Source organism: Ambystoma mexicanum, chromosome 4q (genome assembly GCF_040938575.1).
Source record: "Ambystoma mexicanum isolate Mex_15411 chromosome 4q, UKY_AmexF1_1, whole genome shotgun sequence".
In the NCBI taxonomy this organism is placed as follows: Eukaryota; Metazoa; Chordata; class Amphibia; order Caudata; family Ambystomatidae; genus Ambystoma; species Ambystoma mexicanum.
Genome location: NC_090928.1, coordinates 253,062,685 through 253,081,647, shown reverse-complemented (window position 1 = coordinate 253,081,647; position 18,963 = coordinate 253,062,685). Strand labels below are relative to the sequence as shown.

Here is an 18,963-nt window from a genome sequence, read left to right as displayed (position 1 = left end):
TAGCGGCCCTATGGGCTGCCTGGAAACCGAATAAAGATAACAAAGTACTGTCATCCTGGCCGTCCCCCTTAACATCACTGTGGGGCCCCCCAGTCAATCTAGACACCAGAGGCTTCCGAGATACCCAGGCATGGCCAGACATGGGTTTGGAGAGGATTTCCCAACTATCACGCAAAGAGGGCTTCATAGACTATGACCAACTGTGTGAGGCATTGGGCGACAAACCACCCTCGATCTTTGAGTATCTACGCTTAAAGGGAATTCTGACTCACCCTCGGTGGGCTGACAACCTTAAACGCCCCCTCACTCCCTTTGAAAATGTAATAGCTAAAATTGTCTCTCGGAAGGGCTCTCTATCTAAGTTTTACAGTGCACTGATAACGGCTAACCTGGAGGGCAGACAACCCTTCAAGCAAATTTGGGAGGACAGGCTGGGCATGATGGTGGATGACCACACATGGAGGGCAATATTCAAGTCTATATTCACGGGTTCTCTGTATACCGCTGCCATGGAGCACAGCTTCAAGATTCTCCATTCCTGGCATCGCCCCCCGGCTACCCTGTCCAGAATGTTTGTAGAGGTATCCCCCTTCTGTCCGAGGTTATGTCTCCAAAGGGGCACGTGGTTCCATATGTGGTGGGGATGTCCGGTTATTCAGGTATACTGGTCCGAACTGCTCAGCTGGATAAAGGACATAGAGGGGTTCTGCCCAACCCTATTCCCCCTGGAAATTCTCCTGGGTACCCCCATGCCGGAGACGGAACAGAACGCATTCCCGAGGGTCATTGGGGCCATGCTGAGGGCGGGGAGGTTAGCGCTGGCCCAAAAGTGGAAAAGTGCTCTAGCACCATCCAAGGAGGAATGGCTTTGTAAATTAAGGTCGATTTTCACCTATGAAAAGCTTACAGCAGTGAAAAATGACTCAGTATCGGAATTTACGCAGGAATGGACTGCGGTGCTCCTTCATGATGACTGTGTTTCAATGCGTCTGTAAAAAAAAAAAAATGCTTTACTACGTATTTCATGTAACCATCCCAGCACCAGACCCAGAGTTAGAGCTTGGCCCTCAGTCTGCCTTGAATCAAGCAGATCCCACGATGTCAAAGTTTATAACAATGTACATAGCGATGTTCGTATGGGCTCTCGGCAACTTCTATAACCTGCAAAACCTCAAGACTTGGTATGGAGCAAAGTTGGGGGGGTGGGGAGGGTGGGGTTAGGGGGATGGGATTAAAAGATAAAATAAAGTTGACACTTTTGCTTGTTTGCTATATGGCAGGTGGGGATTGCCGACGCACCCTACCTTGTATGTATACTGTCAATAAAAAACAAATTTAAAAAAAAAAGAAAAAGTGGACTACGTACCTCATTCTTTAGGTCCTTGAGCCCTATGCTCTGACAGACTGTGGCAAGCTCCTGCTTGTTGAGGTAGCCATTGTTCCCTACATCTAATTCTATCCAGATGTCCCGCACCTGGTTCTCCGTCATATCGGAGCAAGGGCTCGAAGCTCTTCTTGGACTATCCAGTATATCAGCATTCCATGATCTCATTTCACCTAAAAGCATTAAAAAAATATGCAAGTTGTATATTACTACAAGTCCATCAAAATAAACAGGTTCAATATTACACGAAATATAATACAAGAAAGATTATCGAGTCAGAAAATTACATGTCGTCAGTTCCATCTTGTACCCTGTGACTATGAAGCGGCGGATCACCTAAATCATATGTGCTTGTTAGGGAGAATATTCATTTCTTGTGCCAATTCCCCTTAACCCGAGAGACCCCAGCGCTTTTGCTGGACTTCTGGGATTTCTTTCCTTTATTTTCCTGAGTGAGTGGGCCTTCATACCACACACTCATTGCTTTTTGCTCTGAGATAGGAACCCTATTTTTCTGCTACTATAATTCTTTTTACTTTGAATGGAGTTATTCTTTCCTCCAAGTATTTCCTTATTGGCATCTGTAATGGATTATTGCAGCACACATCACCCTATGTGCAGAGTGTTGCTGGGGCTTCCCTTTTTATTTCATACAACTTTTCTATAAGAACTAGTGTTCTCAAGGATACTAGGATACTTTTATCTTACTGAACTCATTTTGTGGGATCAGCACACCCCACCTTATGTGGAGTGCTGAGGGGATACACTAACTCATTTCCCACTGCTCCTGTAACTGTTCTAGTTACAGTAACATACAAACCTAAATGGCAGGTGGCAGTGGAAACACTTTTCTACCATTTCTGCGTTACCCTCAGGCGGTTATCACAGCTGCAGTACAGCACCCATGGGTGACCATTTCCCCAAAATGGCCCCAGTCTCTTATCGCCGTTTTTCACTTGTGTGTGTCCCTTCTTGGCCATTCTTTGACAATTCCAGGTGGGGGTGGGTCCTCCAAGTTTTGCCTTTGGCGGGATCCCTATGTGAAGCACGCAAGGCTCCAGTGTGTCTTGTGAGAAACCAAAGGGGGTCTTACCCGCTAGTCCCCAGGAATATCTCTCTCAGGTGGCCGGGGCACGGGCATCGCCTTTAGATCCAGACCCTAGGGGTGGACCAGTGTGGATGGATCACATGGGTGAGGGATCTTCGGGGAGAGGGGGTGAGACAAACGAAGGTGAGACGCGGTATCCCCCCCCTTTCCCATGTCCATACCCCATCCTATTTTGTTGGACTCTCTGACATCCAAACTCCCACCCCCCTTTTTTTACACAAACACTCGGCCGAGGAAGAGGAGGAATGAGAGAAAAGAGGCTAACCCTTCCATATCCCATTGGACATGTCCCGTTAATAAGGTCAGGCAAAGACAGACACTTGACCTTAATCACATACATCTGATACCCATTAACTCCCCCCACATGGATAAAAGGCAGAACATGGAGAACACGAAAAGGAGCAGATCTTCCGTGGTGAAGGCAAACCCACTGGAGCAGGACGACCGATCGAGGGACTAGAGTGAGGGGCTGGGAAACCCTGAACATCCCTGCAGGAGGTTGTTGCCTCTGGGAAACCATGAGTGATACACAGAGAAGGCCAGAACCCAGACAAGAAGAAGCCTGCATTGTGTTTCAAGGATGCCAGCGACCCTCACGGGCGAACGACAGAGCTGGGGAGGCAAGCACAAGCCTGTGGTATTAACTTTGACTCATGAATCAAAGCCGCAGAGAACATAAAAGAATGCACACAACCGGTGAGTTAAAAGACAAAGGCCAGTTTGTGTCGAGGAAATATTGAAGCCACTACATTTATCTCACAATTGAAGGTTGCACACGCGCTGATGAGACGCGAAAGAAAGCAAACCTGTAGTGAACTTTAAAGTCAGTGGTAACTGTGAAGTCAGTGATGCAGAGTAGCGGAGTGATCCAGCGAAAGGAAACAGCCCACTCTAAAGTCTCCGTAAAATGTTTGATGTTCGTTATAAAGTAACAAAGTGAATGAACATTAAAATATGCGATAGTCAAGATTAACCCTGATGAAAGGGGAAGTTAAAAGGTTATGTCTTGGGAGGATAGCTCAGTGGCAACATGCTCGCCTTGGAAGCAAGACAATACGGAGCACCACAGGTTTGATCCCCGGTACTGAGCTTAGAAACCTCAGGGTATTAAGCGCATTATAAATAACCTATCATATCATAGCTTTAAGAGAATTACTTTTTTGAACTACCCAGACCAACAGACACTGGGGCAAATATAAGTGGAAGTCAAAGCGGCCCTGCAGGGGTTTGTGGAAAAGTCTTGCACATTCGAAGGTCTTCGACATCAGTGAAAGGTCCGAGCCTGACTGAGGGAGACCTAGAACATGAAATAAGTTAGGGGAAGGGAACCCCCTAATGAATGTGAATAAAACTTGAGGAAAGGAACTGCGCCAAGTGCTGTAATTGCGAGGTCCCAGCCCGACAGAAGGAGATCTACATTGCACCAGGTGCTTTTGTTTAATGTGAATAAAGCTTGGGGAAAGGAGCCCCTGCAAGTGCTTTGATTGTGAGGTCTGAGACCGGCTGAGGGAGATTATGCTGAAACAGGTACTTTTCTTGAGAGGTCTGAGCCCAACAGAGGGAGACCTATGTAAATTTTGTTGAATCGTGAAATTACTTTTTTGTGAACTTAAGTGACTTTAACTTGGAAGGTCAAGCAGGCCTTGACCCACGTTCTGAACTGCCTTTTTTTTGATAACCTGAGCCAGAGTGTGTCTTCCTGTCTACAGGGGCCGCCTTACTCCGTGCTGTCCAACATGGAGAGGAGCAATGACTCAGTCATCTTGATCCTTTATGCTATAACACTGACTTTTCTTTGCATCCCCATTTCCCTTTACACACTTTTTGTATAAGAGATAGGGCAGGCATTTTCTATTTTAGTATAGGCCATTTCAATTTGACAGACTGACTAGGACTGTGTTTTCTTTATTATTTGATTCTAACTACTCCCATCATATCTACTGGGCAAAGGAGGAGTTTCTACAAACCCCAAGAATTTAATAAAGGTTTTGAAACTTGTTCCTCTTGTGTCAGTGTCATACTTGTGATACCATGCCTCCTTTACAGTCTGCTGGGGCAGGAAGTGAGGGAGGAGCCTGAAACTTCTCTGGCCTTTGTCGGATGGTATGCCTGGCTGGAACCAATTTGAACTGGGAGGCTGGCTGTCCGGGAAGGACAGCCACCCGCAGTTGATTGACAAATCCATAGGACTGAATGAATGGGTTCCAGCATAAAAAGCAAGGCTTTTGGGACAGAAAGCCAAGTCAACCACTGGAACTGAAGCTCAGACGAAGCAGCCAACCAGAGATGCCTGCAGCACCTCCAATAACAGCAGAAGCACATCAACTGTCCTGACCTGGTTTTTTAATCGACAGTAGGCATAACCAGCCTCAAGACATTCTTCAATATGAGCCAGCCCAAACATCTTGCGACCTTCCCGGGCTGCAGAATCCCAATACCCTTGGTACGTCGACCACCATGAAGTGCATTGCCTTGCCGTTGGTGAAACTCGCTGGAAATTTGGTGGCATCTGTGTGGACCTCCAGAAGCACAAATCCTTTCCTCAGAGTCTCCTTACCAGAATGCAAGACCGAGAAAAGAATAAGGTTCCAATCGGTGGTGATTGTTAGTTGCTGGTGCCAAGAAAAAGGCTGCAAAACCTAGTACCAATGCAGGAGTAAGAAAAATGATTGTCTGGCGAGTCCCTTTCTCGATGACTGCTGCAAGAACCCATCCAGGGTCCCCCCCTTTCGTCACCACGACTAAGGACTAGGAGACTGGGTTTGCAGCTGTGCATCCAGAAGGAGTCCAGATGCATCATCATCTTCACTCTCAGGGTACTGTGGGGCTCTGGGTAAACTTATCTTAAGCCGTTTGTGCCGCTCCTTGCTTTTGGAGCACTGTTTCTACTGTTTGATTGTTCACCCATTTCCAGTCACCCAGGCGTAACAGCCTGTGCCCCTACAGGAAGGGTTCGCCTAAACTCCTGTACTATTTAAAAAAACAACAAACCTACCTGTGCCCTACCTGTGACAAGAAGATTTGTATCAGAACTATAGCATTCCTATTAAATTTGGCATTGCTGGTTTCTTAAAAGTAAATCTTCCAACATCTTGACTTGGGCACTGCTCGTTTCCCTCCAAAACCTGAACTGAAGTATTCCTTTCTAGTTATGGAAAAGACTGCCTAAACCATACAAGAGTTGCTACAGTATTGCTTACTTGTGATAGTTGCTTTTTACATTCTTGACTTGACTTCTAACCTAATAATGCAGAGTTAATTTAAATAAGTGCTTTTATTTAACCGACTGAATTCACTCCATTTGTGGATATGAAAAGTACATAACAATGTCATTATTCTAATTGTGCGCTTGATGTTGCTAGTTGATACACTGTTCTTTTAGTCTATAACTCCCTTGTGTATATATAAAACAAACCACTATTTTTGATATTACCCTAAGTGTGTAAGTGTTCCTTTCGATTTATGTTTGTTCTAATTTCTTTGTACTAGTTTACATCTTAAATTCCTCCTCCTCAGATAAGCCTAGCTGTTCTGTCACTCTACCAACCTTGGGTAGTACAGGCCTATATTAGAAGTTGGGGCCTTAAAACCAAGGGTTAAGTTTTGTAGAGTCCAATACCAATTGGACATTAGAAAAAACTTACCCAACAGTGATCCTCCCATTCTGAGCTACAAAGCCTCATAAAAAAAAGATGGCAGATCTAGCAATCATTCACAGAGGATTTTAAGCCTTTCTGGGGCCAAGAAAAGGCAATACATTGCTCTGGTGAAATTGCATGAAGAGATCTGTCTTCATGTACGCTAGCTACATATGTGCACAGCACTCTGGTGAAGGATGTGCAACCACCTAACCTAAAGGCAGAACCGAGTTTCACCTGAAAGGAAAGACCAGACTCTCTAATGGTCGCTGCAGCAGAGGGGTCAGGCTTACTCAAGCGTGGGAGGAAGACCGGTAGTGAAGTGCAGTTGGTCCCAATAGTCACTCAAAAAAAAAACACACTACACTGGAATGCTGAAATAAAATACATTTTTATTTGACGGTCACACTTATAATATCTATTAGATCAACATTAGTATTCTGGTAAACAATAGCACAGCAGAGCATAGTCGAACTATAAAAGAGGACAGTTAAGACCCGGTCTTGACACCAAAATACAAGCCTCATACCTGGTGCTAGACACGTCACATGTACACTGAGCGGTAGGATGAGAAAGGGACTATAGACAACAGAAACATAAACCTGTCTTATTCAGGACTCAAGAAGCCACACACATTAGTCACAGGGTTCCTCAACACTCTTGTACATAGGAGTATAAATAATACATATCCATATTACACAGTTGTGTAGCGCCTAGAGAGGGAACAGGGGTACACATCGTCCAATAAAGCCACAAGGACACCAATGTTCACGATACACGTTAGGCTCACGCTACCCAGACTCAACGCCATATTGCATTCCAGGGAACTAAAACACATGTGGCAAGGAATGGTACACTGTAGCTCAAGAGGTGCAATGTATAAAAGAGATTTTAAAAGCTACACAAAAACAGGGGTAGTAGTTGAAAATCCAAGTCTTGGTGGAGATCTCCAGTGACCCCATGGAGACCCAGGAAGAACTGTCATTGCTCAGGTAAGTACCTTAGAATGTCACTGCGTAGGAGTACTCAGTGTTAATACAGTGCCCTTTAGGAAACCACAGAACAGAGTGTGGGCAGACCGGCTGTTATGGTGAAAACCCAGATTAGCCGCAGTTCCACTCTATAGGTCGGAGAAGGCAACAATATGCTCCAGGGGATGCTAGAGCAGACCCTAAAGAAATGTTCCGGAGCCAGGAGTCCTAATAAGGAAGAAAGCCCAGCAAGATTTGGGTCAATTTAAGTCAGAGGTCAAATACATTTGAAGAGGACCCGCAGAACCAAACTACCACAGGCCCAAGGGAACGTCTCTCCCCCAAACACTCCCCCCCCACCTCCCGAGGGTAGGTACTGGGAATAGCCCTAGCATTATGTGGCCAAGGAGATGCAGGGTCAGTATGTTTTGGATCTCCACCATGTAACAACCACCGTCTACCGGTTTCAGTGGTATAGTTTTGGTGTAACCACTTTCATCAGGACAGTCTTCTAAAACAAGGGGGACATTTTCTCTTGCAATGCTCAATATTCCATCACCATATGGCTGCCATGGGGTTTTAAATACTTTACCCCATTTTCTCGCGATGCACACTGATCTTGTTAGATCTATGTGCTCCTGCCGCCTAGATGCACGACATCTCTTGAATACATCTTGTTGCAGTGGTTAAGGTTTCTCTCATGAACCTTCCTGCACTGGCACTAGAAAATGGGTTAAAGTATTTAAAACCCCATGGCAGCAATATGGTGATGGTGGCTGTTACATGGTGGAGAACCAAAACATACTCTACCTTTACCATGCACAACCTGTTTTATGTCTTTTTATGAGGTCTCACGTCCCTTCCTACTATTTAAACATCTAATAGGAACGGCTAACGTGACCTATATGTTGTCTTCACGTTTTGTCTTCACCTGAAATTGGCTCACCTCATCCCCACCAGGGGATATTTGCTGGACTAATTAGCTTGGACTACAGCAATATAATAATATGGTGTTGAGCTCTTTTCCTCTATAATTTTACTTGTAGAGTCACCTTGGGAAATCTCGACCTGTCTATGGGATAGTAAAGGTGTAATGTGCCCACAAAAGACAGCCTAGATTCGTACCCATCCATTTGGATCTTTAGACCAAGGTGTAAACTTTACTTTTATTTTTACATCTTTTCCCTTTTTTTGTCAATTCTTCCTCTGTGAGGACCTACAGTGACCAAGGATATTCAGGAGTTCAACAACCTTCATGTTGTTGCTTTTTCAAAAATGAATTCTCTTTTGACTTCTTTTACTGTCTCTCCCTGTTTGTAAGCGGCACATCATCGCTTCCTAGGGATAGGGTTTTCTCTTAAAACCTCAAGGGTAGGACAGGTTCAGACAGTTTTTTCCTCACTATCCTGTCTTCCGACTTACCCTGCATCTCCTTGGCCACTTAATGCTTGTGATTTTTGCCTTATACCTAATGGGTGTCTCCTACTGCCTAATTTTAATGACATACAGTTGTGTGTTGCCCTCTTTTGTGATACAATACTAGTCTGTTAGGGCTTCACCCTGCTTACTGCATTTTGAGTGCCCTTTTGTCTATAACTGGGAATAACCCACCATCCCAAGGTAGCTATACTCATAGTGGCAGTTCCCAAAAAGATGGCTCCAGAACATCGAAACAATCTTGTGAGTACAAGTCTTCCATTGCAGGTCGAGCTGCAGGACCCAGTCACCCAGGGACTTAACACCAGTTCAACGATGGCCCCAGATAACGTCACATGAGTGACCCACCAGCCTCTAGTGTTAATAGCAGTGAAGATAGTTCGAGAAAGGCGTAGCAACCTGACCGAACAGACTACAGAGGCTTAACTGCCGAGACGGAGACGCAAACCAGCAGGACATGGTCCCAACTTTGCAGCACCTTTTCGGGCAGCTCTAGGGTTTCCTAGATATATCCATGTAGTAATGGGCTGGTTTAATCCCAACCTCCAATTACACTCAGGGGTACCTAAACTAAGGATTTGGCAGCCAGCCAATCAAGTTGGCCCTCAAAACCGCCACAGATTCAGGGCCACACCCACAGGATGTGTAGTAGTCTGCCTGAGGGCAGGGACTGGTCTACACCAATCCAAACAAGAGAGGGTGAAAGACTGGGCTCACAGTCTGTGTGCACAATGACCTATTCAGGCCTGGTACAATACATCCCACACGCAAAACAGGACAAATCTCCCCTCCACATAGAATCATCCATGAACCCCAAACTCCCTGAAAACTATTGCCCCATTACTACCCTGGCATACCTCACCGGAATCATGGAACCTGAAGTGGGAGAATGGGAGAAAAAGCTCCCCCCAATCTCCTCGCGACCATGGCCTAGAGGATCGCGGCCCAGACACCCGCCACGAGATGAATTCGTCTATCTACCAGACGACCAAATACCCTGGTTCAAGAACATAAGGATATGCCCACCAGCCTGCCCTACTCAAGCCGATACTTGCGGCATAGATGAACTCGACTAAGACCTCAACAACAAGCACCCACATCGTTAGAGATGCCATGACGACCTAGCCAACTGCCAAGAACACACGTGCCACCATGCACACTGGTCACTCACGCACGCACCAACCCACACGAAGAATGTATTCAGTGCTATGACGTAGGTGACGGATACACCCACTGACGCGCATCTTTATTATTTTTCACACAGGTTTTTCCGTAATGCAGAAACGCAAGACGCATAAAGCAATTGCATATACGCTTGCTGACGCTTCTCCCACCCCTCGCACCGTGATGAGAATATAACGAAGATGTAATACTGCCTATGAAGCCATGTCACACCGCAACACAGGTGCCGTGCATTACACAACCCCACCCATGAACCAGGCCCAAGTAGGCTGCAAGCAAGAACCACCATGAACACTGAATGAGCGAGAGTACAAGTGCTGATCACGCAGAACGAGCCCAGCAAGAGCTCCCAGCCAAGGGGGCAATGTTGCAACTCGTATGCTACCAGCCAGCGCCAAGGTCACACCTGTAAGCAAAGCCAAGCACACAGAAGCAAAATACAACTTTAAATGTGCAGAATTCTGCCCCAGCCACGGTCTCTCCACACGTGACCAAGCCAACCTGACAGGGTGCCAGACCCACGAGGGAGAAGTCGCCTGGGTGCCACGTCTGGGACACAGGTTGCAACAATGAAATGACCTGATGGACACCTACAGCGATGGGAATGGTCTGCTCTCAAGCCTATGAGCAAATCCGCACATTGTCTGCACGAACACAGTTACACATTGTTGCTAGTGACAGGTACACTGCGAGCTGGGAACAACGATGGTCCCAGACTGGGGGGCTCGCGGGTGGACCAATCAGAACCTGGGGGCACTCATCACTGACGCCACTAACATTAGCCAATCATCAGGGGTCTTCGTGTAACAATTTTCAACTATCTAAAAGAAGCGACAACTCAAGTATACCACCTGACTCATCCTCAACCACTAATATTGCTCTCTATATGTATGCTATACTAACCCTACCACTCGAGGAACCAATCCGGAGTGGCAATAGGTTTTTCGCTAACTTTCCCAGGTGACGCAAGTAGCGCATCTTACTGTGGCAAAAAGGGCCTGCGAGCCCCACGAATTTTGAGTCTGGACGGACGCGTACGATCCTAGACTCATCCCTGCCGTTGTTTTAATAAACAGCAGAACCGCCTTGCTTCTTGTGTGTGTCTCATACTCATTTTTGGGGAACACGGGAGGAGTTTGGGCCTCCCAGCCCGGAGGTCCGCGGACGGCCAAGCCGACCCCGGGATAATCACCTCGACAAGTTGGAGGCACTGCTGAGATCTGTTTACGATCTACCTTTTTATTTTTCCAAGGCCTCTCATTGCGAGGAGGCCCGGCGGCACGGCCCCCTCTGCCGCTGCCCCCTTTTTGAGGACTACAGGACCATCGCGGAACTGCGAGAAGACCGGACAGCGCAATCCGGATATTGGCCCTCGGGAGCCGGTTGAGAAGTATCCCGCTCGCGGTTCGCGAGTGTCCAGACGTGGTCCAGACGAGGGGAGGTGGCGAGCCGCTTGGAGGGGTGCACGCAGTCGAGCGGCCCCGCATCAAGAGAACTTGGTGAGTATGTCACACCCAACAAGCAATGTGAGATTGTGAGGGAGGGGGGGAGGAATGAAATAAGGGCGGTGGGAGGTGTTACTAAGGTGTGCGGCGAAGATTTGATCAATTAGTGTTAACGGTGAAGGGAATGGTAGCAGGACAGGCACGAGAGCCGTCCGCTACCACGTCACGGAAAAGGGTGGGTGGAGCAAGAAAACATCACGTGCGGTTGCTCGTAGACACTGATTGGCCTAGGTCGTGGCCACCTGTAAGGGGGGTGGGTGTGGCTTCCTACGAATTGGCGGTTATTGATCAATGAGTAGATGAGGATTCCTATTGATCGAGCAGTGAAACTCGATAGATGGATGACGTTTTCCTGTAGGTGGTAGCTAACTGGTTGCCTAGTACGGAAGATAATTGGCTCATTAAGCCCTCCCGTTGAGGGGCGTATCACACGCGAGGCGACGCAGCGTGCGCAGTCCGATTATATTGTTGGTTACATTGTTCCAGGCGTAACAAGAGGACAGCTGTGGGGTTAACGGGGACAAACAGCAAAAACTTATTGCAAGCTTTCTGAAGTGTAAAAGATCTTACCGGTAGTTTTGGAAGAAGTCGGTGACGTCACCCGTAGGGCTTTCATAGGATACCTTGACCACACAGCATTGTTGAGGGGTGGTGGGGAAGTGAATAGATGACAGGGGATGCGCACGGAGGTTGTCGGCCACCCCAAATACGGGACAGGTGGAGAGTGGGAAGTGACCGTGCACGGAGAACGCTGGACACGCCGAGTGAGGTAGGAAGAGGAGGGGAGGAGAAAAGTGGGACGGCTGTATAAGCACGTCACACAGAGCACGCAGTCGCAGGGGGCTTCGTGCGCCGTGGCCGCAGGGGGCCATAACGGTATTAAGGAAGAAAAACAAATACAGGATATTTGCAATTGTTATATTTGACTGTTTTCCTTTTAGCGGACGGTCGCAAGTCCCCAAACTACGGGGCCAGGTAACATATCTGCAATTGTCATATTTGACTGGTTTTCTTTTAGCGGACGGTCGCAAGTCCCCAAACTACGGGGCCAGGTAACGACAACTATACTGAAGGGAGCTAACAACACAGTGTAACCATGTCATACGGGTCAGGATCGGGAGGGTGGGGGAATACCCTAACTACCCCGCTGCAGCATATGTGTAAAACACTATCGCCCCATAGGGAAAAATTGATCAAATACAGCATAGAATGGACACAAGAAACAGACAACAAAATGACGACACCCTGGCCGCCTAACGGCAGTTTCGACCCGTACGTCCAACACTCACTACTGACACATATACATAACACATACAAGGGGAAGAAGTTGGCGCATCACTTGGAGGTGTTTAACTTATGGAGGATGTTCCAGGGGTCTCGACCAGGACCAACCGGGATGTTCACTGTGGAGGAAACGAAGGAGGGGAAGAAGATTAAGGAGGAAGAGGTAAATGGGGAAAAGGAGGTTGACAGCGCACAGTGTGCGGGAAGAGACCGAGATGGGGAGGAAAAACTTAGCATCGCAAATGAAATAGAAATAAAAAAGGAAAGGACGGACGACATGCCTTTAGCGAAAGTAGTGAAGAAGGAAGAAGGGGGGTTATATCCTGTGACGGAACTACTAGAAGCGGTAAGGCAACAACTAACGGCGGCTGAGGGGTATTCGAACCCCGCGTACAGCCCACCACCATATACAGCTACAGGTAGCTACACAGGGGGGGGAGATGACAAGTATGGTAGGCCCAATTTATACGAAAATGCACGCAAAGGAAGGGAAGAATAGTGAAGAACCAATTCCAACCATAGGACACGATGAGTTGGTAGCCGCGCAGGTGCTGTTAAAATTGCGAGGGACACTAACGGGAGAAGAAAAGGAGGTAGTACGGAGAATAAACCAGGACGATGAGGATAGCAGTGAAATAAGAGGGGAGGAAGATAAAAGGAAAGAAGGGGAGCTGTTACGAGCAGAGGAGGAGATGTTGGAGAAGATTAAGGAGGATGTTGGCAGAATTAAGGAATGAGCAAAATGCCCTGATCAAACAGCTTGTGAAAGAGGAACGAGAGAGAAGGAGGGAAAGGAAGGAAAGTAAGGATGAGTTAGAAAAAATGAAGGAACGAACTGAAGAACGGAAGCGGGAAGCTGAAAGGATGAAGGCATTAGCAGAAAGGGTATCTCGAGCAGCACAGCGTGACAGGAAAAGAGAGGAAGAAGAGAAAGAAAAGGAAATGGAAATATGGAAGAAGAAAATACTATCAGAAACCACCAAGAAATATGAGGAAGGTAAAGTAATAGAAAGCATATTAGAAAGGGAGAGAGAGAGATGGGAAAGGAGGAGAGAGGAAGAAAGGATATTAGAGAAGATGAGTAGTGAGGTGATGGAGGAATTGAAAAAGAAAAGAGGGGAAATAGGAGGTGAAATAGTGGAGAAGAGGGAAGGGGAAAGAAGAGATAGGAAAAGGGAGAGTGGGGTAAGGAAATATGTACGCCGGGATGCAGAAATAGCCACAACATCAGCACAAAGGGGAGCAATTGGTAAAGAAGAAGAGGAAGGAACGGATTTAATAGACTTAAAAACAGTGACGATTAGGGGAAAAAAGACAGATTGGGGGTTGTCGCTCCTGGATGAATTTTGCAGCGAAGAAGAAGGAATGGGGGGAGAAGGAAGAAGCGGCGATAGGGAAAGCTTAGACAAATTGTACATCACAGCACCAACCGGGAATCACCATGGGCATGCAGAAGGAAGGAAGAACTGGGGGGAAGTGAGGAGAAAGAACGAGAAGTGGCGGGAAGGCAAACACGTGCAGCTACACCCGCATCATCCCGTCCAACATGTCCGCCCACACCCGCTCCTGAACACACCCGCTACGCCGGCAGGCTTAGAGATCTCCCCGGACGTAGGCAGGAAGAACGGACACACACACCCACATTAAATAAAGAAAATAATAAGAGAAGGGGAAGAGATGAAGGGGAAGCTGCAACGAGCGGCGGTAATATGGACATGACAGATGCTATAGACAACACCGAAGAAGAGGAGGGGTATGCGGACTCCACACTGCGACAACTGGGGGGACAGATGGGACACAACCTAATGCCGCTATTGGAGGGGGGGTTAGACCACAATACGTCCCTTGGAAGCATGCCGATAAGGAAAATATAAAGTGTAGGCTCCCATCACTAAGTGGAGGAGCGGGAAAATGGATATACGAGATGGAAAAGCACACTGCAGGACAGAAACTAGCAGTAGGAGACGTGAAGGGCCTATTAATATCAATATTAGGGGATGCAGCAGATGACATCTGGAAGACAGCGGGTTTCCCCGGGGTCACAATAACGAACACATCACATGACGGGGCGCCATTTGCGAATTGCAGGCATGCATTATGGCAAGCTCTGAGGGTACAATACCCAGACACCTCAGATATAGGAGCAATTACGTCACGCAAGATGCGTGAGAATGAAGATCCTGTTGATTATATCCAGGAGATTCAGGAGAAGTGGCGTATGGAAACTAGAGAGCAATGGGACAAGACACCGGCAATATTTTACCACATACTAATACAAGGGCTCCCGGAGGCAGTACAAAAACAATTGAAGAAAGTAGTGGGGATGGAAGCCAAGGCTTGGCCGGAAATACAATTGACAATAGTACACCATTGTAGGATGTGGCAAGAAAAGATGAAACAAAAGGAAGAAGATAGAAAAGCGGAAGAGGCTAAATTAGTGCAGAAAAAACTGACTAAATACACCAAGGAAGGTGCACTAATAACTACACCAACAACAATGACACCAAACCCCACGCAAGTAGTGGCCACACAGAATCCCTCACAACTACAAATACCACCACTACCACAATCACCACGACTTATAACACAACAGCTGCCACCACCCCCACCATACACGGCTAACATGGGAGGAGGGTACATGGTACCAGGAAATGGATATTATAATAACATCAGGGGAAGGGGAGGAATGATGAGGGGGAGGGGATATGGCCAACCTGCACAACAACAAGGGGGAGGATTCCGGAGCTTCTACCCCACTGGGCAACCAGTGTACCAAGATAATGCAAGAAGTTTCCCATGGCAGACCAGGGAACCACCTGTATGTTGGGTTTGTGGGATGTTAGGACACATGTCACGTACGTGTAGAATGAGACCCTCCCCACCAGCATGGGGGGAACAAGGACAACAAGGGCCTATGCGGAAGCAGTAGGGTTACCAACAACCACAGGGGCTACCACAGAGCAACACACAGCAACAATTAGCAACGCAACAACAGCTGCCGACATATTCACTACCGCAACAACAGGTAGCAATAACACAACAACACCAAGTGCAGCCAGTGCAGCAGCCCACTCAAATACAGGACCATAAGGTAACCTCCACCGATGCACAGCTACAACAAACACAATTGGGAAGGGTGACTATCCTGGGACACAACCCTTACACAGGAAGTGGTCAGTCATTATACCCACAATAGGACAGCCCACAGACGTCCTTGGTGTGTCCCATCCTGTCGATAACACCTAATAGTGCGGAGGAACCACCCATTGAGGTAACGATAGGTGACAAAAAATTATCATTCCTTGTTGACACTGGGGCAACCCGGTCTTGCATAAGGGAGGGTAGATTAAAAATGTCAGGTGAGGCCATGAACACCCAAGGATTCTCTGGGGCTAGGGGGTTGGTTCCCTTTACTGATAACATCTCCTTATCTATTGGAGATTATGACATGTCTGTCCCGCTCCTGTATTCAAGGGAGTCGCCAGTGAACATACTTGGGAGGGACATAATGAGCAGGCTAAATATGACAATCTCCTTCACGGAGGATGGCATAATTTGCTCCACTCCAGGAATAAACATGCTTACTGCACGACAAATACTGCAAGCGTACTGTGGCCAGACAGTAGCTCGGGCTGAGCCAGTGGATGGCGACCTGTTCCAGTATGGAACAGACATGGCATTCGCCTGGATGCCAGGAATAGAAGGAAAGATCTGGAGGAGGCCAACAGCATATTTGTTCAGGCCTGAGACACCAGCCAATGAACCAGAAGGGAAGGTAATTTCGGTGAGCATCGAGAGTATTCTAGCAACTGCAGATTATATCACAGTACATGCCCAAGACCGGGAAGGGAGAGCATGGAGGGCAGTGATGGCCCTGGCTAAGGGGTGCAGGCTCACCCAGGTGTCCGATGAAGAGCTCTTTTCAGAAGACAAGGAAGAAGGTGAGATGGTATTTATGATGAGTGTAGATATATGGCTAACAGTGACATATAAGCAAGTGGCACAGAAAATGGCCATGGCACTTGAAGCACCCGCATCTACCCCAGTTCCCTTCTATGAGGATGATATGGCAAAAGTTCCAACATCACTGTGGACCACCAGTCCCTATGACGTGGGCTGCATAAAGAGTATCGGGGGGAGTAAGAATAAAGCTGAAGAAGGGTGCAATACTACCTAGAGTGAAACAATACCCACTATCAAAAGAGGTAGATGAGGGCATATACGAAACCATAACGGCCCTAATATATAATGGCATATTGGTACCATCAGAATCACCAAGTAACACGGCCGTGTACCCAGTGCGCAAAGCTAAAGGAGGGTCTTGGCGTTTTATCCAGGACCTCAGACCCTTGAATAACATTGTAGAAGCAGAATACCCCATAGCAGCAAACCCAGCCACAATATTATGTGGAATTCCAGCAGAGGCCTCACGGTTTACCGTGATTGACCTCAAAAATGCCTTTTTCTCAATACCCCTGCACCCATATTCACAAGACTTGACAAGCTTCACATACAGGAACACAAAATGGAAACGCATCAGGTTACCACAAGGGTACTGCGAGTCACCCTCACTTTTCAACAGAGTAATACAGATGGACTTGGGAAACATTGAATTGGAAAGTACGGTGCTGCAATATGTTGACGACATAATTTGCAGCACGAACGAGAAAAGGTGCAGGGAGGACTCATTGAAAATGCTGACAGTGTTGGCTGAAAAGGGTTACAAGGTAGACAAAGAAAAGTTACAGTACTGTCAGGAACAGGTACTATACATTGGTCAACTAATATCCCAACACGGAAGAAAGATTGCACCACAAAGAGCACAAGCTATATCCAACACGCCACTACCACAAACGGTGAGGGAGCTGCAGCAGTTCCTGGGATTATACAACTACTGTAGAGCATGGGTTTCTGACTACAGCTCATACATAGGACCCCTATTTGAGGCATTGAGAGAAGCACACAAAGGGGACAAAATATTGGGATGGACAAGGGAAATGAAGGAGGCATTTGACGAATTGAAGCACGCCATATCCACTGCTCCGGTACTAGCCACCCCAGATTATGAATGACAGTTCTTTATCTTTTCGCATTGCGACTCAGCAGTAATGAAAGCAGTATTGACTCAGAAAACCAGCATGGGACACAAGCCAATAGCGTTCTACAGCGGTCACTTGGACCCTGTTATGCTAGGACATTTCCCTTGCGAACAGAGTCTCGCCGCGGCTGCATTTGCGGTAGAGAAATCATCATCGATTACAATGGGGTGCCCAACCACACTATTTGTGGAGCATGCGCTCTTTGCAATGTTGAATAAGCCTAAGTCCACACTAACCACACAGAGGGCGTCAGATTATGAGATCATCTTGTCTAGACCCGAACTGTCAATTATCAGATGCAGTACAGTTAACCCAGCAAGATTTATAGCGGAAGATATTGAGGAAGGTGATTATGCTCACCATTGCACACAGACTATCGAAACGTACTCATGCACTAGAAAAGTTGAAGAGGATGCACTTAAGGGTGGGGAGATTTTGTACAATGATGGGTCATCAACAATAGACCAAAGTGATGGGATAAGGAGAACTGGGGCAGCAGTTGTCAAAATGACAGAATATTTGATGTATGTCCCGGTGAAATGCATGCAGTTACCACAGCACTATTCGGCTCAAGCAGCAAAATTGGTTGCACTGATCTTGGCGTTGAAGGAAAGCGTTGACAAAAGAGTTACTATATATTCTGATAGCGCATATGTCACGTCAACTGTCCACTCGGGGCTGATAAAATGGCAGAGAAGAGGGTTTAGGAGAGCTGATGGCACCCCAGTGCAACATGCTCTCTTGTTAGCAGAATTAATTGAAGTAATTAATGATCCCCAAGAGATAGCTTTGGTTAAATGCCCGGCACACACTAATGGAGACGACCATATCTCGAAAGGGAATGAAACAGCAGACGCACATGCCAAGCATGTGGCATACTTTGGTGAAATATGGAACCCCCCAGAGTCACGGAGAGGGAGGGGGATGGCAAAACAGATGATGATGAAAGAAGGGTACACCCATCTCCCCGCAACACAGATAATGGAACTACAGGCAGCCGCACCAATGGCAGAAAAGGAACTATTGGTAAAAAGAGGATGTACGATGTCCCCAACTGACACACTGTGGCGTCAGAATAACACTGGAAAGGTGGTCATGCCGTTGGCACTGTTGAACACCGCCCAGGCCCAGCTCCATCACCCAGCACATACAGGAAAGGAAGTAATTGCAGCACGAATTTGGGAAGATTGGTTCTGCCCCGAGTTAAATTCTCATGTAACAAATTTCATCAGCAATTGCCTCACATGCCAACAGTTTACGGCCGGTCACACGCTGCAAGTGATAAAAGGTACTATACCCCGGCCAGAGGGACCCTTCCTACACATTCATATTGACTATGTTGATATGATCAATGT

The 18,963-nt window shown here is 47.1% G+C and overlaps 1 protein-coding gene across 6 annotated transcripts in view; it reads right to left on the bottom strand.

Moving 5' to 3' along the window:
• NINL (ninein like) overlaps nt 1–18,963 on the bottom strand; it is a 1,017,292-nt gene that overhangs the window by 601,557 nt on the left and 396,772 nt on the right. For 5 of the 6 annotated variants that reach the window (XM_069607820.1, XM_069607817.1, XM_069607819.1 and 2 more), the window contains exon 6: nt 1,367–1,557. The exons of the other annotated variant lie outside the window; for it this stretch is intronic. In XM_069607820.1, coding sequence (XP_069463921.1) covers nt 1,367–1,557 — 191 coding nt within the window. The remainder of the gene's footprint in view (nt 1–1,366; nt 1,558–18,963) is intronic. 6 annotated transcript variants of the gene reach the window in all.